Source organism: Onthophagus taurus, chromosome 1, assembly GCF_036711975.1.
Source record: "Onthophagus taurus isolate NC chromosome 1, IU_Otau_3.0, whole genome shotgun sequence".
NCBI classification, from domain to species: domain Eukaryota; kingdom Metazoa; phylum Arthropoda; class Insecta; order Coleoptera; family Scarabaeidae; genus Onthophagus; species Onthophagus taurus.
The window spans coordinates 35,611,551-35,635,604 of NC_091966.1; the positions used below are offsets into that span (position 1 = coordinate 35,611,551).

Below are 24,054 nucleotides of genomic sequence, written 5' to 3' on the forward strand. Positions count from 1 at the left end.
ATATCTTAAACCAAGATTGCAGCCAAAGCACTCCAATGATACAATATATGACACCACGTATTACATTGACACCTCTTTAGAACAAAGATTGAGTGATTTCACCTGATTAAGCCGAGGCGCTACAATTGATACCACATTCCTACAATATTGAACAACATATAATTGGAGTGTCTCGACAACAAAAGACCTTGTCTTATTTAAGTGGAATAAAATATTCTCTATTCGACCTCTGCTTAATTCAGGATAAAGATTGAATGATGTCACCTGATTAAGCCGAGGCGCTACAATTGGTACCTCCTTACAATATTGAAGTGCCTCCGCCACAAGAGACATCGTCTTGATTAGGTGGAATAAAATATTATGCATTTTATGTTAAGCAAAGGTCATTTGCTGCCGAGGCACTACAATGATACAATATCGGACACCACATATTACAGCATATTATTTATAATGTTGATTTGGGCTTCACTTAGGATGGAGAATATAGAATTTTGAACCTTAAATATCTTATTTAGTAAGATAGGTTAAACCGACAATCTGAAAAGGGTCAAAAAATATTCCTTAAAAATATAAATTAATACCATATAAAAGAAAATTTTTATGTTATTTTGGAATCTTTCATTAATTTTTCATTTTTCTTGGAAGTTTGCTGAAATTCATAAGAAAATTTTAAGAAATGTTAGACTCTAACCAAAATAAAAAAATCATTCAAATCTTCTAAAATATTCGAAATTAAAAGTTAACTTTAACTTGATTTAATAAAAAAACTTTGAAATTTGATGAAAGAAAGCAGATTTTTATTCATTCAAACAACAACCTTTATAAAACTCCTTGTTGAAAAAAAGGTGTTATTTAATACTCCACTTTTTGTCCTAAGTTCATTCTCAAAAAAAGGGGGCGCATGCGTGTACAATCCTCCGCGAGAGACTATTCCGCGCCGCTTGGCACAAGATTCGAAACTTTAGTACGGCATATCCCGTAGTTGAGTTAGGTTTTCGAATAAACCGAACCGCTTCAGTGCGCCTTCCAGTTTTCCAGTGTCTTTCGTGCTTTCAACATACTTTTCAATCGTTTTTGAAAAGCTTTTATTGAAAATTTAACAACTTTTTGGTGCACCTTTATCCAAAATGAGACTTCTTCACTTTACCTTATTGGTGGTTTTGGCCCACACTTTAACAACCGGTGAGTTAAATAATTTATTTATTAAAAAAATTTACTCAATAAAGTGAGACGTCCAATTACATTTTAGTTAAATCACTAATTGCACTTAGTTTATTTATAAATTTTGCTTTGATTTCGCTTTGAAAACACCGCGCGCCGGTTTTAAAGAGTAATAAGTACAAGTAAATGGAGATTCGGGTTTTGAAGAAAGAGAAGATTGTGAAAACCCCGGGAGCTTTTAAATAAGGTTTCGCGTCTATTTTTAACAGATCACTCAAAACTACCGCAGAGAGAAAGAAAGGTTTAAAAAAAAAATAAAAATGATTTGAGCTGGTCTATTTTCACGGTGTGAGTCATTTTGCAATTCGAAGGACATCGTCTACTTACTTATACGGCGTTAATTATACATACAACGAGTTTATGTTTATTTTTACAAAATTCTATTTTGGTTATTTTTTACAATTTTCGCTGATAATCCTAAAAATACACATCGTTGAATGTAGACTTTGTATTTCTCAATGTATGTATTTTTTGTTTATTTGTTAAGAAACTACAAAGATGTTTTTCAACTATTTATTCAACTTTAATAAGCTAGACATCTGTTATCTGTACAATTTAACAGTTACTTCAGCCACACTGATTAATTATATTGTTATTAATATTGATGGTTGAGTTATTGAGTCGGGTGTAACCACATAAATGATATATCTGACCATTGTTGCGGTACTTATTTACCTTGACAATAATAATATCAATGTGAAGGTAGAATTTGTTAATAATTCTTATTGTTTTTGACCTGTATTTTCTTTTTCCCGCAATTATCCGCAACATTACTCTTCAGATATTTCTGATTATATTACAATATTAATGAGACAATACTTTAGATTTACAAGGAACTGATTTTTCATAACAAAATATGATTTATAACAATGATAGCACGAAATATGTATTCAAATATTTTTTAAATCTAACCGATGATATAAATAATAATTTTGTTGTAATGTGGTAAAGTTCTCGTTTCTGAAATTAATTGATGATTCTGGTGAAAAAATGCGTTTTGTGGGGTTAATTTCAATATTTCTTTTTTGGGTTATTTATAAAAATGAAGAAACTAAGATTTGTATTTGATTGATGATTCGAATGCACTAAACCAATTTTTTATATCTCTATTAGTTTTTCAAAAAATGTTGTTCAAAGGTAAATTTAAAAACAATCGGCCATTAAGGTTGAATTAAGAAATTTGTGTCCTCATTTCTAATAGTAAAGGTGCTAAATTTGATGAGGTTATCTAAAATTCATTAGCAACTCGCATGCTTCTTCTCGGGTATTAATAAAATTGAAGAAATTTAATTATGCGGCTTTATCAAGAATTAATTGACAATTCAAATGCAGAAATCCGTTTATAAATATCTCGATTACTTTATGAGAAAACGCTGTTTAACTTAATTTTCAAATTTACATTATGAATAGTTAACTAATTGCGCAAATGCCATTTTCATAATTGCTTTGTACTGCAGGGACCTTAAAATTCTCAGCTTGTCCTTAATATCTACGAACATTTGCTTTGGACATTCGAAGTTTGTAATGAAGTTCGGAATTATCACGAAAATTTTAACGAAGTCTTCCGGGATTAACTATTTTCGAGGAAAACTAATTACTGCGTAAAACCCTTGATCTATTAGCTTACTAATAGTGTACTGGGAGCGTTCCTAGGCACAACGGATTTCGTAAACACTCATGTTACGAGAAATTTCGTATTAAAGGTTTTAGAGGAAATTCAGGTGTTGTGGCCATAATTCTGAAAAATAATTCTAGATGACTATCTTATCTAGCAGAGAAGGATTACTAAACAAAAAGTCTTGTACAAAGAAGTTCATACAAACTGTAAAAATAATCAGAAATTTTTAAACGTCATTTGAAACCATTGGGTATCCGTGGAAAACGTTTTAAATCTTGCTTGAAAATCTTCTCAACCTAAATCAACCCTTAGAAATTCTTGCAATGCTCTTAGATATCGTTAGAAAATGTTTGGAAAATTTTGTCTCATCCAAACAAATAACAGAAATCCTTAGATGTCTGTTGGAATTTTCAAGAAATTTCCAAACTCTTCTAGATATTCTTAGAATCCGTAAATATTCGGATAACTGGAATTAATAATCAGGGGCACGACTCAAGAAATCTTGACACATCCAAAGAAATCAAAACATTCTTTCTATTATTTTTTTGGATTATAAATTCTTAGCAAATTTGGAAAATACTACCAGTGGATTTGAAAGTGAGACATGCTTCTCAAGTAAATCCCAGAAACACTGAGAAATCTTAACCAACCCTTGGAAATTCTTTGAAATGTACTGAGAGCCCTTTCTGTGGCTATCGCCAACAAATTCTAGATTGCCTTACATAACCCATGAAAAGCTTCCTAATCATGCATCTCAAGTAAAACGCAGAAACACTGGGAAGTCTAACCAATCCTTGGAAAGTCTTTGATATGTACTGAAAGCCCTTTCTATGTTTATCACTAATAAGTTCCAAAATTCCTTACACAGCCCATGAAAAGCTTCCTAATCATGCATCTCAAGTAAAACTCAGAAACACTGGGAAGTCTAACCAATCCTTGGAAAGTCTTCAATAAATTCCAGAATACCTTACATAGCCCATGAAAACTTTTCTAATTCATTAAAATACTTAAAAATCCCTGAAATTACCAGAAAGTGCTTGGAAAATACTTAATAATCTTCTATAAATGATTGGAAGTTGTTAAAAAAATGTTGACGGTTTTTTAAATTTATCGAAGAATTTTAAAAAAATCGTTAAACATGCATTTTAAATAAAATTTTTATGAAAGTTTCACTCAATATCGAGAAAATTGTTTTCTTTTCAATGTAACAAACAGTTTTCAAGTAGAATTGTAAGTTTTCGAGAAATTAATTTTTAAATTTAACACTTTCATTATTTTACAAGGTTAATATCGTTTTAAAAAATTCGCATAAAATGAATGTGTTAAGGTATCTATTTAAAACGTTCATGAATAAACAAAGAGTCGATCAGCTTTTTAACGAAATCGATCGCGTTCGAAAATAACGGTTTACTTTTTGAGATATTAATTGTTAAACGTTACGAAAGTTACTAAGGTTGTCAATTTTTCCCGATTATTTTAAAAAAATCGCTAATAATTCATTTTATTCTAAATCTTTATGAAATTTACACCCAATGTTAAGAAAATTGTTTTATTTTCAACGAAACAAACAGTTTTTAGTTGGAACGTTTAGTTTTCGAGAAGTTAATTTTTAAAGTTAACATTGACGTTTATTATTTTGCAAGGTTAATATCGCTTTAAAAAAATCACATAAAATCAATGTGTGATACCCTATCACTTTGAAATTTGTATGAATTAATACAGATTCTATCAGCTTTTTAATGAAATCGATTGCGTTCAAAAACAACGATTAGTTTTTGAGATAATAATTTTGAAACATTACGAAAGTTTCTAAGGTTGTCAATTTTTCCCCATTATTTTAAAAAAATCGTTAAAAATTGATTTTATTCTAAATCTTTATAAAATTTTCACCCAATGTTAAGAAAATTGTTTTATTTTCAACGAAACAAACAGTTTTTAGTTAGAACGTTGAGTTTTCGAGAAGTTAATTTTTAAAGTTAACACTGACGTTTATTATTTTGCAAGGTTAATATCGCTTTAAAAAAATCAATGTGTGATACCCTATCATTTTGAAATTTTTATGAATTAATAAAGATTCTATCAGCTTTTTAATGAAATCGATTGCGTTCAAAAACAACGATTAGTTTTTGAGATAATAATTTTTAAACATTACGATAGTTTCTAAGGTTGTCAATTTTTCCCCATTATTTTAAAAAAATCGTTAAAAATTGATCTTACTACAAATCTTTATGAAATTTTCACTCAATATTGAGAAAATTGTTTTCTTTTCAATGAAATAAACAGTTTTTAAGTAGAACTTTTTGTTTTTGAGAAATTCATTTTTAAAGTTAACTCTTACATTTATTCCTCTACAAGGTTAATATCGCATTAAAAATTTTGCATAAAATCAACTTGTTGAGGTATCTATTTGAAATTTTCATGAATATACAAAGATTTTATCGGCTTTTTAGTGAAATCGATCGCATACTAAAATAACAATTACTTTTTGAGATATTAACTTTTAAATATTAGAAAAATATAACTTTGTACTCTTTAATACAGCTATTTCTTTCTTCGTAAACATCGACTCAAACAATTCAACGAGTAAACATATAAACAAAACTTACTGCGCATTGTATTCATAATTGCGCCTTACATAACATAAGATTTTACTTTCAAAATTTATCCTTATTTTTTCTTTGTTAAGTTTCTTTTTGTCACGTATCCCGTTTTATTCCAAGTTTAATATCTATGAGTGTATGTATAAGGGCTGTGAAATTTATCACGACTCACGGTTCTTCTCTCATATCTCCTTTCCTCCTCTCTTCACACTTTATGGGATGACACAAAGCAACCAACCCAACCAAGGTCAGACACGATCAAGATCCATGACCCTTCACGGTTTATTCAAACACCACCACGACCCGTAGACTTGTTTGCACTGGTTTATCGTTTCGAAAGAAGCAAAATTTACATTAACATTATATTTTGTTAGTATAATAGGAAGGAAGAAACGAATCTTGTCAAATTGATAAACTACCAATGAGGCCAAATAAGATGTTGAGATATTGTGAGTGTTATGAAAGAGAGAAAGTTCTTTTTTGTTTTGATAGTTGTTGAAATTAACGAGGAGTGATTTTTATCAGGTAATATTTTTTTTGGATACCCCCAGGTAGTATTAAAAAAGGTCTGTATTAATAAGGGATTTATGTTTTCTTTTGGGTAGGTAGGAACATAACTCCAGGTGATCTGGATGATTGAGAAAAAAATTAATATCTTCATCCTGAATATGATTTACATTTATTATTAATGAGATAAAAGCGAAGTGGTGTTGAGTTGGAACACGAAATTTATTATTTATGATGTGAAAATGTAATATTAAATTAATTAAAATATAAAATTCAAGGCAATTTTTTTATTCTATATAACCGTTCAAGAATGAACAGCAAAACTCTACAAGCCCATAGAAATTCATTCCGTATCCGCTTACTTCGTAACAATGCTTACAATGCAAACCTGGAACAAATACCGTATTCAGGTATTCCGTTCGTTTGAACCGATACAATAGTGACTTGAAAACGATTGATGTTCGTACACAACATTTTTTCCTCATTCTCTATTTCAACTTTTAAAAACATCAAAGAACCTTAAAATATCCTCGACTTCCTACACATAAAATTTAAAAAAAAATTTAAGACCCCGTGAGATACAAAACAGCACCCCCATAAATGAAATTAAACCCTACGTCTTTTTCACGTAAAGAAATTAAACAAACAATTCTCCCCCATCAACCATTTCAATTTACAAAGTACATCAATGCACTTAACCTTGAAGTAAAAAGGAATAGAAAAAAATCGATCGAGAAAAAAAGAAAAGAGTATTCTTTTTTTAACGGGAGTATTAAAGCCTTAGACAAGTGGGTACTCTTTAGAAGCCTTCCTCACTTGGTGATATCGATCCAAATCTAATTTTGCAGCGCCACGTGTGACATAGTTCGTTGTAGATGCGTTACATGACGATGTGATCGTAAAAGATAATCGTTGCCCTCTCATCTGAAGCGAGTCGAATTCGATTAGGTTTAGGGTGTTGGCTTGCATCAACAATTATGTATTTCCGGTTGAGACGATTTTAAAGTTTAAATTGAAAAAATTTCTTGCTAATTCAAAGACCATTTATTCATCGCTCAACCTAAAATCTTCAAAGCCACAGATAAACTAGAATAATAGTTTGTTCACACCATGTATTTATACTTGTTATTACTTATGTTCAGAGCGTTGGAAATTCACATCCATTCTATTTTTATGGTAAATGGTTACCGTGTAAATTTTCACTAACTTTGTGTAAAGAGTAAATTCAACTTTGATATAGGTTTATCAAAATTTATTTTGAAAGGGGTGGTGTCATCGTCATTTTTTTTCTGTCTACATAGCTAGTTTGTTGGAATTAATTTAGGGACGAGATTGATTATGCATGGGTGAGATTACTTTTCTTGTATTGATACAAAATTTATTATCGTAATATTAACATTGTGAGATGAATGGTTCAGATAACATTGTGAAAGTGTTTATAAACTTTAGGTTAGAATGTGCATGATATTGCTAGATGATATAATTGAGATGGTGACTATGTTTCTCCAGAGGCAATAATAAGCACATCTGAAGCAGAAATCGATACAATTTGTCAAGAAGAGCAAAAAAGCATATAATTGTGTACATTTATAGAAATATATGCTTCTGAGAAGAAACGTGAAGCAGTTACATCGTGAAATGAGCGTTTAAGCAAAGGTTAAGTTAAGTTTAAGTTTTGGAGAATGATGTTTCAGCAACTATGTGCACTTTAAACTTGGAACTTTGTGTTAGCAAAGTTTGAATCCAATTTGAAAGAGTGACACAGACATTGATACAAGCTTTTAAGAATTTTTGCAAAGTTAGGAAGACAAGATTGGCGAAAAATAATTCTAAGTTACTGGCAACATATTAATTCAACAATCACACAAATATGTTTTGATTTTGGGAAGTCAGCTTTATATCCATAATTTTGAAATGTATGATTGTGTTAGTAACGTGACCACACTGCTTATTTGGTATGAAGTGGAAAATTTAAAGGCATCCCTGAAAATTGAAATTCTTGGAAAATTGGTTTGCTACAGTATACAGAAAAAATTCCTAACTGTAATGGATATTATTGATGTTATTAACAAGCACATACTAAAAATTGAATACACTGTTTATACAACCACTATACGGATTTGTTCCAAATGATCCAATATAATCACGCGCAAAAAATTCCGAACTTGCTTAAAGTTGATCCCATAAAAAATTTGGTTTTGGTTATGAAAAGAAAAGCTATTCATGCAATATTTACAATTTATGCAGTTTTGCTTGTATAAGTTTAGTATTTGTGTCTTTTGGCAGTGTTCAATACAATTCTTCAAGCTTCAGTTCTGCAGAAACTTCTTTTAAGTTTGGTCATTATTCTCGTAGCATCTGCAATTTAAAAAACTTCTCTTTGGGTTATTCCCATCGTTCCAGAAGATCGTGTGCCACTATACCATACAGGAGAAGAGATAGCAGAGAAACCTGCTACACACATTTCTGTAAGAACATATTCGCCAGAAACGAAGTGGTTGTTCCTATCAAGTTCTTGTCAAGAATGAAAACCTTTCCGACGAAATAGTTTTACCATAATTGGCAGCACTCTACGACTTCTTTTTGCAATCTTCTTATTCTTTTTGCGTCATCTCCAGCGAATATCTTTTAGCCATGAATTTTTATGTCTCCTACACACAGATTTTTTCTCGCTATTTTGCCTTGTTTTGCCATAATCAATCTAAGAAGGTGCTATCTACACCTCTTGTTATATGTTCCAAATAGTTTAACGTTTTTTCTTTAACTAACACTTCCATGTTGGTTTTTGTAGTAATAGACTCAGTGTCCGTTTTTTGACCAGATGTAGTAACTAGCAACAAAATAATCTTATGCATTGGTGCAAGTTTAAATATTTACTAGTAAAGACCTTCTTCATATTGAAAACATTTTTCTTGCCTATTCGATTGCAGCTTTTACTTCGTTTGTGGGGTCACAGTTCCAATTGATTATGGTATCCCGATATTCATATGAGGTTGCTTGATCTATAGAGATATCATCTATAAGGATGTCGTTTTGTAGTGTCTTTCTTCTTGGCGTCATTGAGCAAAGCATTAGCTTGGTCTTTGAGGTAATGCACCGCTTTGTCTAACTCCATTTAAGATCCACTCGAAGTTCTGTGGTTTGATCTAATCTAAACCAGCGATTACATGAAAACATCTCCCTCGTCCATTCCCAGAGATCTTAAGATCTCTGCAGGCTTTTGGTATCGTACGCAGTCGAAGGCTTTTTTCTAATTTACAAAGCATGCATACACATCGACGCAGAGATGTATAGACAACATCTCTGAGTTAAAACCTTAAGTGAAAATAGGTCCTATTTTTGAGATGTCACATCAAGCTAATCATCACATTGAGTGGAGTTCGCTTTTTCGATGTAGGTTGATGGAAGTAGATTTGAACCAATCATCTGGGATTCTTCCGGTTTTAGATGGAGTTGAATAGGGTTGTTAATGCGATTAGATCATGGCCAGGTTCAGATCACGTCTTTTTCTGATACTTGTTACTAGGTTTCTTTGGTCTTTTTGTTCATTGTCTTGCAACCAACTATTTCTTCTTGGATTTGCTTTTCACATCAATCTAATCATAAGGTAATGATCACATTGAGTACAGTTGAATCATCTGGGATTCTTCCGGTTTTAGATGGAATTGAACAGGGATGTTAATGCTATCAGATCATGGCCAAGTTCAGATCACGTCTTTTTCTTCAATTATTTTCAGAGTTTCTGCCTATATTTAGTCTGGCACAGTAGCTTTAACAACTTTTAGAAACATAAGGCGTGTGTAATATCTTCTTTTGTAATTTTAGAACTTGTCTCATTGATACTTGTGTTAATAGGTTTCTTTGGTCTTTTTGAATCATTATCTTGCTACCAACTATTTCTTCTTGGGTTTGCTTTTCACATCAACCTAATCATAAGGTAATCATCACATTGAGTGCAGTTCGCTTTTTTATGTAGGTTGATGGAAGTAGATTTGAGCCAATCATCTGGGATTCTTCCGGTTTTAGATGGAATTGGACAGGGATGTTAATGGGATCAGATCATGGCCAAGTTCAGATCACGTCTTTTTCTGCAACTATTTTCAGAGTTTCTGCCTATATTTAGTCTGGCACAGTAGCTTTGCCAATTTTTACAGACATAAGACTTGTGTAATTTCTTTTGTAATTTTAGAACTTGTCTCATTGATACTTGTGTTAATAGGTTTCTTTGGTATTTTTGAATCATTATCTTGCTACCAACTGTTTCTTCTTGGGTTTGCTTTTCACATCAACCTAATCATAAGGTAATGTATGTTATATTCGTAGGCTTTTTCTTGTATTTGTCGTAGGACGAATATCTAATTATATTAGACTCGCCCAGAAATTTATCGGTATACAAAATGAATGTGTGTAAATAGGCTTTAAAAACTTCATTGATGTATCATGCTCATGACTGATTTATTTTCTTTAATTGCATTTCATAATTGCCAAACAAACTACGATCGGGCATAAATGATATGGATGTTTACTTTTTGACAACATAATTTTTTTGTCCATAATAAATAGTATATTACCACCCGATTTTTGGACTTCACTACACTTCGAAGCTAAATTTCCATTCTGAACTGAACGTGATTTTCTGAGTAGCACTTTTCAGCAGCTACTTATGTATACAGGGGCATGTTTATGGTAGTTGACCACCATATTCAAACCCAGAAACACACACATTATCAGCGGTGTATTTCTTCTAAGAAACGTTTTTATTACAAATTGGTGTTTATTACAAAAAGTTTACTAAATAAAAATTTATCATTTTCAACAATTTGTCTCCTTTTATCTTTTTATTTTATGCCTTTACTTTAATGACTGACACATGACTAATAACGAACATATGTCCATAATAGCTAAAAAAAGAAAAGCATAAAGAGTAGACAAAAAAATAAACAGCCCGTTTAACACTTGGAAAAAGAAATTCCGATCCACTCCCCCGAAAAAAAAGTATGCAATCACAAATAACTTTTTTCCACTCGTTCTCGTTATAACATTCTCTTGTTTTCATTTACCACATGTCGGTGAAACCCACCCTCCCGATAATAGGGTTGTGAACGTGGAAAGCCAAGAAAAAAATATAAGGGTGTGTCATCACAAAATCGATTCGAAAAAATGAGTTACCCTTTTATTTTTATTATCTTTTTCTTTTCGTTCGCTTCTAAGTAATGAAATTACAAGTTTATTATGACTAAAGATAAAGAGTCTCTGGACAAACTAAGATAATTCGAGTATGGAACTTAAAATTTCTTAAACACACCCGCTTATCTGTTTGGAGTTATTAACGTTTTGGTTTGCTTAGTATATCTTGTGACCGCTTTTAATGGTAATGTAATTTTTATAGCCTCTTTTATAAAGAATGATATTATTAAAACCATGACGTAAGATTCCATATCATACTCAAAAGAAAGTAAATTTTTGAGTACTTTTTAGAATGTAAAAGAATCTTCTTTTTCGACTACAAACTCGGTTCTTTATGGCTCGTTGAGCAACGACGTACGCGAAATGGCCATAACTTTCACATGTTCGGTCTAAATTTTTTTAATTACCTCAGGAATTTTTATCTAAGCAGTTAAACGGCCGTTATCCCAGTTACGAAGGCCGGTTTATTGGCCCCCACGAGTTCGAATTTATGCGTTTTCGCTGTACGGAAGCGAATTTAGGTTTATTTCGAATAGAATCCTGTTTTAATGTTTAAGTAATTAGTGTAACCCAAAACGAAATTTATTTAGAAACTTATAACGCCTTAATATTTAATTATAGTGACATTAATCAAATAATAAGTATGACATAAAATATATAAACGTCGTAGTTTTTTTTGTAAGATTTTATTTTAAGAAAACCAATTTTTTGTAATAAAAAAAAATGTCCGATCCACTACAAGCAACACCCCAAATTGAAGCCGACAAAAATTTGGTTCAATTCAAGAGTTACGACGATTATTTAGATTCTTTGGTTACCGAAATCGATCATTGTTACTTGGAAAATGTAACAACAACAAGAACGATAGCTGAATTAGGATATAGAACATCAGGGGAAACGCTTACAAAAGAAAATTTTGAGAGACGTCTCGCCGTGGTTTTGGATTATTTATACCCAAAAATTATACCCTACATTCTCGTTTCTGAAAATTGCGAATTAACAAACACATTACAAAAAGAATTATCGTTGCGAGAGAACGCAAACCGTTTAGGGATTATGGGAACAATAATTTTTTTAAGAATTTACACCAAAAAGGGACACGAAGTATCCGGATATATCGATTACGCCGATAGTTTAGCAAATAACGATTGGTTGCCATTTTTTAAAGGATTAAAACCTTTACAACCGAGAATTGGCGATCTTGGTTATTACGATTGGAAAACCAATAAATATACTTATAAAGATTCGCGAAATTATAAGATTGTCGTTGATCCAGATATCGGACTTATGTTTCAAAATCGTTTCGACCGGAAATACATAGTCGTTGATCCCACTCAACACCCTGGACCTAATAGTGTTCGAATTCGACTCGCTACGGATGAGAACGGTACGATTATCTTTTACGACCACATCGTCATGCAACGCATCTAAAACGAACTGTGACACACATGCAAAATTAGATTTGGATCGATATCAGTGAGAGAGGAAGAATATCTATTTGTCAAAGGCTTTAATACTCTCATAAAAGAGTTTTTAGATTGATTCATTTTGTTTTATTAATTTTTAGAGGATTTAAAGGATCTTAAATAAATATAAAATAATTGTTAAGTAAAATATATGTTAGCTACAAAAGATTTCATGTCCTAATCAATTATTTATGTATTAACAAATTTGCTTTGTTTCGTAAACATAAATTGGTCAGGATTACATAAATTTTCTTGTTGAGTCTTTGAATTTCTTGGACGTAAAGTTTCCCATTAACTTAAAAATAGTTCAAAATCAAGAATGGATGAACTTAAAATTTTATTGTAATCGATTTCCTGGTGAAAAATACTTTATTAAATTGAAGAATATTCAAATTATTGTTAAGCAGCAGAATAAACCTTCTTTATCGGTCAAAACTCCGAGTTTTGAAAAATGAGCGAATTTTCTCTAGGGTGATGGGCCAAGAATATTATGGATGGCTACTAATGTTGGTGTGTCTGGAAAGTCATTTATCGATTGGCGGGTTTATTGAGGATACTTATTCATTGCTAGTTTGTGTACCTTCTGTAGTAGGGCGATTATGCTTAGGCAAATACGTTTAGGTTGAATGAATAGATGCCATTCTGTTGAAATGTAGATATAATATTGAATGATGTGTTATCTAATTGAATGGTTATTTTTACAATAGCTGGGATATCGCTAAATGGCCCTTCAGAGTTCAAATTTGTAAACATATCGTAGGCAGAATGAAAGCAAAAAGAAATCAACCTGGATTTTTTACAAACTTTGGGTTATTTCCGTTTTTCTTTGATATTTTATTGATTGCTCATGTTTTAGGATTAATTTAATTAAGCATTATTGTCATGTACAAGGCAGAAGAAAGCCAGAAAGATACAAAAAAAAATCAAATTTTTGTTTTCCTTGTTATGAACTCATATTGTTTGCTTTTTCTGATTCTGATCCTCCAAGTTTTACAGCTGGAAAAACTGGACACTATTACAAAAGTTCTTATTATTCTTTTGCCATCATCTACTCATTGTTTTGCTGATAAGCCAAATTTTTTCTGACTTTTTTAGTCTATTTACTGTAAAAAGTGCGATTCCGCAAATATATTTAGGTTGAATGAATAGATCCCATTCAATTGAAATCTAGTATAATATTGAACGCTGTGTTATCTAATTGAATGGTTATTTTTACAATAGCTGGGATATCGCTAAATGGCCCTTCAGAGTTCAAATTTGTAAACATATCGTAGGCAGAATGAAAGCAAAGAGAAATCAACCTGGGTTTTTTTACAAACTTTGGGTTATTTCCGTTTTTCTTTGATATTTTATTGATTGCTCATGTTTTAGGATTAATTTAATTAAGCATTTTTGTCATATACAAGGCAGAAGAAAGCCAGAAAGATATAAAAAAAAATCAAATTTTTGTTTTCCTTATTATGAATTCTTATTATTTGCTTTTTCTGATTCTGATCTTCAAAGTTTTATAGGTGGAAAAACTGGACACTATTACAAAAGTTCTTATTATTCTTTTGCCATCATCTACTCATTGTTTTGCTGATAAGCCAAACTTTTTTCTGACTTTTTTAGTCTATTTACTGAAAAAAATGCGATTCCGCAAATATATTTAGGTTGAATGAATAGATCCCATTCAATTGAAATCCAGTATAATATTAAACGCTGTGTTATCTAATTGAATGGTTATTTTTACAATAGCTGGGATATCGCTAAATGGCCCTTCAGAGTTCAAATTTGTAAACATATCGTAGGTAGAATGAAAGCAAAACGAAATCAACCTGGGTTTTTTTACAAACTTTGGGTTATTTCCGTTTTTCTTTGATATTTTATTGATTGCTCATGTTTTAGGATTAATTTAATTAAGCATTTTTGTCATATACAAGGCAGAAGAAAGTTGGAAAAACTGGACACTATTACAAAAGTTCTTATTATTCTTTTGCCATCATCTACTCATTGTTTTGCTGATAAGCCAAACTTTTTTTTGACTTTTCTAGTCTATTTATTGTAAAAAGTGTGATTCCGCAAATATGTTTAGGTTGAATGAATAGATCCCATTCAATTGAAATCCAGTATAATATTGAACGCTGTGTTATCTAATTGAATGGTTATTTTTACAATAGCTGGGATATCGCTAAATGGCCCTTCAGAGTTCAAATTTGTAAACATATCGTAAGCAGAATGAAAGCAAAAAGAAATCAACCTGGATTTTTTACAAACTTTGGGTTATTTCCGTTTTTCTTTGATATTTTATTGATTGCTCATGTTTTAGGATTAATTTAATTAAGCATTTTTGTCATATACAAGGCAGAAGAAAGCCAGAAAGATACAAAAAAAAATCAAATTTTTGTTTTCCTTGTTTTGAACTCATATTGTTTGCTTTTTCTAATTCTGATCCTCCAAGTTTTACAGCTGGAAAAACTGGACACTATTACAAAAGTTCTTATTATTCTTTTGCCATCATCTACTCATTGTTTTGCTGATAAACCAAACTTTTTTTTGACTTTTCTAGTCTATTTATTGTAAAAAGTGTGATTCCGCAAATATATTTAGGTTGAATGAATAGATCCCATTCAATTGAAATCCAGTATAATATTGAACGCTGTGTTATCTAATTGAATGGTTATTTTTACAATAGCTGTGATATCGCTAAATGGCCCTTCAGAGTTCAAATTTGTAAACATATCGTAGGCAGAATGAAAGCAAAAAGAAATCAACCTGGGTATTTTTACAAACTTTGGGTTAGTTCCGTTTTTCTTTGATATTTTATTGATTGTTCATGTTTTAGGATTAATTTAATTAAGCATTTTTGTCATATACAAGGCAGAAGAAAGCCAGAAAGATACAAAAAGAAATCTAATTGTTGTTTTCCTTGTTATGAACTCTTATTATTTGCTTTTTCTGATTCTGATCCTCCAAGTTTTACAGCTGGAAAAACTGGACACTATTACAAAAGTTCTTATTATTCTTTTGCCGTCATCTACTCATTGTTTTGCTGATAAGCCAAACTTTTTTCTGACTTTTTTAGTCTATTTACTGTAAAAAGTGTGATTCCGCAAATATATTTAGGTTGAATGAATAGATCCTATTCAATTGAAATCCAGTATAATATTGAACGCTGTGTTATCTAATTGAATGGTTATTTTTACAATAGCTGGGATATCGCTAAATGACCCTTCAGAGTTCAAATTTGTAAACATATCGTAGGTAGAATGAAAGCAAAAAGAAATCAACCTGGGTTTTTTTACAAACTTTGGGTTATTTCCGTTTTTCTTTGATATTTTATTGATTGCTCATGTTTTAGGATTAATTTAATTAAGCATTTTTGACATATACAAGGCAGAAGAAAGCCAGAAAGATACAAAAAAAAATCAAATTTTTGTTTTCCTTGTTATGAACTCTTATTGTTTGCTTTTTCTGATTCTGATCCTCCAAGTTTTACAGCTGGAAAAACTGGACACTATTACAAAAGTTCTTATTATTCTTTTGCCATCATCTACTCATTGTTTTGCTGATAAGCCAAACCTTGTTCTGACTTTTTTAGTCTATTTACTGTAAACAGTGCGATTCCGCAAATATATTTAGGTTGAATGAATAGATCCCATTCAATTGAAATCCAGATATAATATTGAACGCTGTGTTATCTAATTGAATGGTTATTTTTACAATAGCTGGGATATCGCTAAATGGCCCTTCAGAGTTCAAATTTGTAAACATATCGTAGGTGGAATGAAAGCAAAAAGAAATCAACCTTGAATTTTTTACAAACTTTGGGTTATTTCTGTTTTTCTTTGATATTTTATTGATTGCTCATGTTTTAGGATTAATTTAATTAAGCATTTTTGTCATATAAAAGGCAGAAGAAAGCCAGAAAGATACCAAAAACAGTCAAATTTTTGTTTTCCTTGCTATGAATTCTTATTATTTGCTTTTTTTGATTCTGATCCTCCAAGTTTTACTGCAGGAAAAACTGGACACTGTTATAGAAGTTCTTATTATTTTTTTGTCATCAACTACTGATTGTTTTGCTGATAAGTCAAACTTTTTCTCAATTTTTCAGTCTATTTACTAGGTTATTTCTGGTTTTTGTTTATCTCTTTCCTGTTTACATTATATTATTTTTATATATTATACCAAAAAGATAGTAAGGTGTCGCCAAAATCACTTTAAATTTCTGTTGGCTCAATTTGCCTTTTTGACTTTTGGATTGATACTTAGAAGACAGAATTGCCAGAAATATACCAAAAGAAAACCAAACTTTTGTCTCCTTTGTTATGTCTTCAGATTATTTACTATTTCTGCTTATGATCTTCAAAGTTTAGCAATAGGAAAAAATGGATACTGTTACAGAAGTTATAATTTTTTTTTATCATGAGATCCCGAAAAATCTACAGAGACATCAAACTCCACATTTATATAACTCTTATCTGTACAGTCGTGTGCTTTGGAGGAGAAACGTGGATTACTACAAAAAAAATCATCAGAGCTACTGGATCGATTTGAGAGGACGATACTCAGAAAGATTTACGACTTAAAAAACGACAACGGCGAGTGGAGGATACGACACAATAACCAGCTATATAGGCTGTATAAAGAGCGCAGCTTACAACACATATAAAAATAATGCAACTCCGCTGGGCGGGACATTTACAACACATGTCAGAGAACGTGCCGCAAAAAAAGTATTTCTGAGACAATCAGGAGAAAGACGAATCAGGAGATTCTCGGATTGAGAAGTTGGAAGAGAGTGGTCGGAGACTGAGAAAGTTGGAGGCGAAGGATTGAGGAGACGAAGAAGAAGAAGAGATTATTGGTTTTCCTGAAGATGATCTGATTGTAATGAAAGCCAAGCGATCCATCACCAAACCAGACAGTCGCTAATCAGAGCTTAGTACTTGGCAGAATCATGGATCTAGAGTAAACGAGCTGAAATTGCAGTTAACTTGATTCAACACTTGTGGATTCTTCCAAAAAATAAAATCCTTTCTAGATTGGTGTGATATTATTAATCAGGTGTTGCCAAGAGAAGGACTCTACTGAAATAGACGGTGAAATAGATAAGATCGATATAATTTAATTAGATCGTTAAGTTAGATAGACCATCATATCCCAATATCAACGTTTAAATTTTGAAATATCAGATTGCATCAAACGTTTGAAGACTAAATTACAATAAGCAGTATGAAAAAAATTATTTAGTATGCTTTTGGGACTAAAAAATTTTGTTATTTACCTTCAATAGACTTTTAATAAATAGATAATTTAGTTATTAATCTTCTTATTTCCATTTTTGACAAATAACTATAATTTATCTACGCCCTTCAGAAAATACATTAAAACGTTTATGCTAAAACTACGTTAGTCACGGTCATATTTAACCGCTGACGTTGAAATCGCGTTTACAGATCTATAAGTTTTTATGTCGATTTAGTATCTGGAGTAACTGGCACGTAGCCATAAGAAAATCATTTTCCTGTTTATGTCACGAAGACACGGTCGAGCTTGTTCTAGGACATATTTTTCCTCTTTATATAAACATTTCTCTACCAACTTAACTATGTAGGTCATAATTTTATCTTAACGATAAAACGCAAATTTACCTAACGTTTATTAGTACCGTTGAAGTGTGAGTATCTTTTGCAGATAATAATTACAATTTATAGATTAAACTAACACGTCAACTATTTTAAGATTTTCATTGAAATGATCGTTTAAATCTGGTTCATGGTGAATTTTTTTTTTCATTTTAATTTATACGCGAGAAAGAATAATAAACGTTATGGAATTTATTACTGGCTCATGAGTGCGCTTCTTATTCGGGTTATAGAAAAATAAATAAAATATGATGCGTGATAAATTCATTTTCTTTTTAAAACGTTTTAATGGATTACGTGCGTCAAACTATTTTTTAAATAAAATATTGAATCAATTTAATCCGGTTTAGTTATGAATCACTAAAAAAATTGATCTAGTATCTCGGGTGTTTACACGCCTTGAAAATTTCGATTCAAAACTCGTCGAACCGCTCCACACCCCGTTAAAATAAGAGGTCTGTCGTCGTCTTCGTCGCGAATAAAAGCGCATTCCACCAGCAGGACGTGGCTTGCACAAGAGAAGACTCTTAGTTAAAAGGCGAAGACCTCAGACAAGAGACCCAGGTCGGTCTTTCTCTTATAAGGCATAAAGGCTTAATTAAATCGCGCGCTTTAGACATGCTAAGAGCATCTTTTTTCAATTGAAATTAATTGATGTTAACAGGGTAAAAATAAAAAAATATTAATATCAAAGAGGAGACTGAATAAAAAAATTGTTATTCTTTTACCATCCACTCCTATTTCTATTTAACAATCGTACGTTTAAAATGCGTCCCTTGAACATACCGACGTTAAAGAATATAACATCCATAAAACTGGACGCAACGGAATGCCCATCAAAGAAGAACAAAAGGACACGCAAGAATTGGTATTCGAAACGCTACGTTTGTGTCAAACCCACTTTTTAATAACTACATAATTACCACCAAGAAACCTCTTTTAAAACCGGGTATCGCTTCCGTGTATCTTAACACAAACAAGAAATAACAATCCGTTTTCTAATTTTAACAATTAACAGTCTTAGTTGATTGTTAAATTGGAATCTATCGACTATAGTTTCTGTTTACCGCTGGCACAACAATGAGTTTCTTTGTATGCGGCGAGCAAAAGCTGTTGTACAAATTACATCATCAATCGGTAAAATGAAAGGAAACGGGAGTAGAAAAGAAAACCAAATAACCGTCGAGGCGATTGTAACGTTTGTATCGGGTTTCATTTCGGATTTAATTTTGTTTAGTTTTGTGTAGTTTTGTAATTGAGGTCAATGGTGTAAAAGTGCACTTTCGATAAATAAAATCTCGATAAAATGTTTTAAAATGGAATTAAAAGGCACCAAAGGCGCCGACTGACAATATTAATGGACTGTAAACTATGTCATCCGTGAAATTTGTTACAATTACTCAATGAAAGGTCATCACAAAGATAGACATATAATTAAAAAAATTAGTTCACCATAAATGTTGTACAGTAAAAACTTAAAATAACGGACTAATTCGTAGATATACAACAATCTAATGCTGAATAATAACTAAAATTAGAACTAACACTAGACCTAGAACTAGAAACATTCAGGTTTAGCCGTCTTAAGAGACGCACGGCTAAACCCGAATGTTCTAGTTCTAGGTATAGTGTTAGTTCTATTTTTAGTTCAATAAAAATATACAACAATCTATCGCTGAATAACAAATAAAACTAGAACTAACATTAGCATTAGAACTAACACTATACCTAGAACTAGAAACATTCGGGTTTAGTCGTCTTAAGAGACGTGCAGCTAATTCTGAATGTTTCAAGTTCTACGTCTAGAGTTTGTTCTAGTTTTCATTCTTATTCAGTGCTAGATTGTTGTATATTTTTATAGAACTAAAAGTAGAACTAACACTAGACTTAGGGCTTTCTAGTTCCACGTCTAGTATTAGTTCTAGTTTTAGTTCTTATTCAATGCTAGATTGTTGTATATTTTGATTGAACCAAAAATAGAACAAATACTAGACTTAGAGCTAGAAAAAATCTGGATAAGGCGTCTTAAAAGACATACGGCATTGATACATTGACATATTGATTAGATTTTTCTTCATGAATTTAATTACTCCATACAACTTAATTTTACATCTTTCATAAACACTTTATTGCTAATTTCCACACCCATCACAAGAAATGAATGTCAAAGCTCTTTGTGTTTGAATCACATAAAGAAGAGCTTCATTTGAATTGCATCAGACTCGTCTCGAGTCTTTCACGTTTGAAAATCCCATATTATCTCAACTTTCTATTTGTACTCGATGAGAAATATTTGTTTTTTTTTGCGCAAAATTTTTCATGTGATTCAATTAGCAAATTCTTAACCCAAGAAAAAATGGGATTCATTCCGTTTCAATTGAGCGTGGAAAAGCTACAACTTGCTTCAAACCGGTTTCAAAACGGTAAGGAAGAAATGTAAAGTCGAAGAAGTGAATGGAACACAAGTTTACAGGCGTCGCAAGCTCGCTTCACAGAGACTTCGTTCAGACGATCAGTTTCCGTTGGAGGAGTTCTCTCTATGTGGTGGAGATCCATACTCGGGACACTTTCAGGTCATTAAGATTTACGGTTCGATAGCACTAATGAGATAGAAGCCTTATTTACAAAGATTATTTGATTAAAAACCATGTCGACATTAACATTGTGTTTCCTGCAAAAGTATGACTCACTCTATTTCTTTCAAAAAAATAGTATTGACGATGAGAATACAAATATAAATTTATTGCGGGTTGGCTAAAATTTTTTTAGCAATTCGCCACGTCCCATTTAATAGCAACAAAACCCATTGGAATCGATAAGAGGTCTTGTTCAGGAAGCTTGTATTTCGCAAACAAGTGTCACGTTCCGAATTGATTTTCTCCCAAGTGTTATCGTCCATAACGACGACGCTGACGACGACTCGATGGCGACTCTGAAGCTGTATCCTTGAATAATAAAGGGACCGTATTTCTATAAAGGGCATTGAATTCGCAATGAAAAAGAAAATAATTTATGTAAAACGAATCTTGAAAAATTGGTATCATTAATGATGAAAGGATCAGAGGAAAAGAGATTTAACAAATTTCAAGAAGTTAATGAGGTATGTACCAAAGTTGAATTAATTGATTTATTATTTCAAGGTTCTACCTTTATCTCATTATAGTCATTGTTGCCATGTGATACTCAATTCATTGCCGCTCTAGAAATTAATAAATTCAAATTCACTTGAATAAGCCGTTCATAAATTCTTTTCTATTTCACACAATTCTTATAGCGTGTTCTAATAAATTTACAAACCCTATCTTGTATGTGTTTGTTAAAAAGCACATCCAGCACTCTTTGTTCTAACATTATTTTGTTCTAACACCTTATTATAAGCTACTACTGGAATCAGGTATTTTGCAAGGTTTCAGAATTAGTCTTATGGTAGGCACCAATGAAACCACACATCATTGTTATAAGAAAGTCATCATCTTCACATTTCAGTAGATAAGGATTTTCTTCTAAATTTTGCAATTCCAGACTCTTGAGCTATTCATCGACCTGATGTAGGTGGATTGTTTGTAGTGTTTTGCAAAATATTATTTTTACGTATTAGTTTCAGACATAAAATTGTCTGGTATGGTGGAGGTTATCCTGGAAAGGTGGTTTCCTATTATTAAAGATTTTGTTTTTGATATTGAGATGTTCATGTTGAATTTTGTTGCTGTTTTTTCGCAGGATTTCCGTTGATTTTTGCATAATTGACAAAATAGTTAATTCAACCAAGACTTTACGTATGCAAGGCTAAGAACCGTCCATTCATGAACAACCTTCAAATCTTCTTGATCGTTAGTCTCGAAAATTCAGTTGGAATTTGGATGTTGCATTCTTGGAAAATCAGTATTTATGCAGGAAAAATGATACAGACCTCAATTGCCGTTTTATTCAAATGATTTTTAAGCTAGCAAAAGATTTGTTTCAGACTGTATTGTCAATATTAGTATACAAGTCTTGCATATATACCGCCGGACCACAAAATTTACTGATTAAATTAAACAACAAAGATCATGTATCTAAAACACAACAGCTATTGTGCACTATAATTAGAACAAAAGTTCTGTTTATCAATAACTGTGAAGGCTAAATTTTGGATTATCATTTGTTTATCATCAAATAGAATAAAGCCAATAATGTTACCAATATTCTCAAATAAATCTAATTCTGAATCTAAATATTGCGTTACTTGTATACCTTACAAGCTGCTACAAACAGCCTAACACCAGTGTGCCTTATAATTAAGTAAGATCTAAGCAAACACTTGCTGACGCAAAATATCGCAAAAGTTAACTTGTCCACTAGAATAATAATGCAATCGTAGTAATAAAGGAACTTAAAAGTTATAAACCTTGGAAATATTAACTGTTGAATATAAAACAATTTTTTAAAAGCTTTTGTTGACATAAAAACGTTAAAGTAGGTTTACAACCAATGTATTAACATATTTTTAAATAAACTAAATGATTTTTACAATTAATTTTATAGCTTTGACCTAATTCCTCTTTCAAAAACGGCTAACAAAACAAACAATCATAAACCATAATATGCATGTGATGATATTCCTTGAATTACATAAATGAGTGTTATAACAAGATGCAAAGATAATAATCCAAGTAAATTACTTAAACGTTAAGATAAGCTCTTTTTCGTTGATTCAAAGAAACATACATTGTAAAAAAGATATTGCAATTTGGAAATATCTGATTGCAGAAGGCAACAAGTGTGAAAAATTGGCACAGGTGCACAAGAGATATCTTGCCAAGAAATATACGTTCTTGCACTCGACAACTCGTTTGTGGGTTGCCCTTCGTCTAAAGTCGAGGTTGAATCACTGTTTTAAAAGTAAAAGAGATTATTCGCAGCTTAAACTGAACTTAAATTGTCGTTATCTAAATTTAAACGTTGCGATTACGTTTATAGTTTGAGTTATCTAGGAACTTAATAAAAATTATAATCTAATTGAATTGAACTCGAGGTTTAATTGTTTCGGATCGGTCTCGTTTAATTAATCAATAAATTTCTGGTCATTGAACTTTCTTCAATGCTTCACTGCTTTCTTCAACATCATCAATAAAAAAGATATTTAAAAATATCAGTGAAAATTTTTGAATTAAAACTAGAAATGACATAATTTCTTGTCGGTCTCAATTCTATTAATAATAATAATTGAACGCCTCTCGTACTATTTTTAAAACCGAGGGGAAAAGCGAGAGAGAATGAATCATGTTGCAAGAAGAAGTTCCGACGCAAATACACGGCCATACGCTGTATAATGTAACCTAACCCGACGACATTTATTTCAGTTTCCAGACAATAAACCGCAATTAAGCCAACCTCGTTGATGACAAAAAGGCCACCGATTTCATTAAGAAATTTCTTCTTAGTGTTTCGGTTGCGGTTGAATTAGGGACAATTTATTTGATGTTGTTTTTATGAAATGAGTTCAAACATTATTATTCACTAATTGTTCTCAATATTATTTAGAATGCAATATAAATAAATAAAAGCCTTAATTCTAGATAAGTAGGAGGAATAATGAAAACTAACTTTTATAAATTATCCAATAAATTGTATACGGTAGGTTTTCAACAAGGTTATCTACATTCTTTAAAGTAATAATATTGTATTTGTTAACACGGGTAGTGCTCGTAATTTATACGGACGAAGGCGTTTTGTTCAGAATAAGTACCGCTAACTCGTTCACGGTTGAATAAATTTAAATTTACGTTTAGCTACTTTTAACTTTATAACAGTCCAAATTGTATAATAAAATGTTAGGTTTTTAA

At 31.4% G+C, this 24,054-nt stretch overlaps 2 protein-coding genes and 1 long non-coding RNA gene across 5 annotated transcripts in view; all 3 read left to right on the forward strand.

The window, feature by feature from the left end:
* Positions 1 to 980: 980 nt before the first annotated feature.
* Positions 981 to 24,054, forward strand: part of LOC111425718 (lachesin-like) — a 77,077-nt gene continuing 54,003 nt past the window's right edge. For all 3 annotated transcript variants that reach the window (XM_023059938.2, XM_023059939.2, XM_071200853.1), the window contains exon 1: positions 981 to 1,182. In XM_023059938.2, coding sequence (XP_022915706.2) covers positions 1,128 to 1,182 — 55 coding nt within the window. In that variant the 5' untranslated portion in view covers positions 981 to 1,127. The remainder of the gene's footprint in view (positions 1,183 to 24,054) is intronic.
* On the forward strand, positions 5,352 to 6,223 carry LOC139432605 (uncharacterized). The gene is made up of 2 exons (XR_011642348.1): positions 5,352 to 5,964; positions 6,045 to 6,223. It is a non-coding gene; the product is annotated as an uncharacterized lncRNA (long non-coding RNA).
* LOC111425719 (cilia- and flagella-associated protein 299-like) lies at positions 11,355 to 12,675 on the forward strand. Its single transcript, XM_023059940.2, has one exon. The coding sequence runs from the start codon at positions 11,857 to 11,859 to the stop codon at positions 12,562 to 12,564; it is 708 nt and encodes a 235-aa protein (XP_022915708.1). The 5' UTR covers positions 11,355 to 11,856; the 3' UTR covers positions 12,565 to 12,675.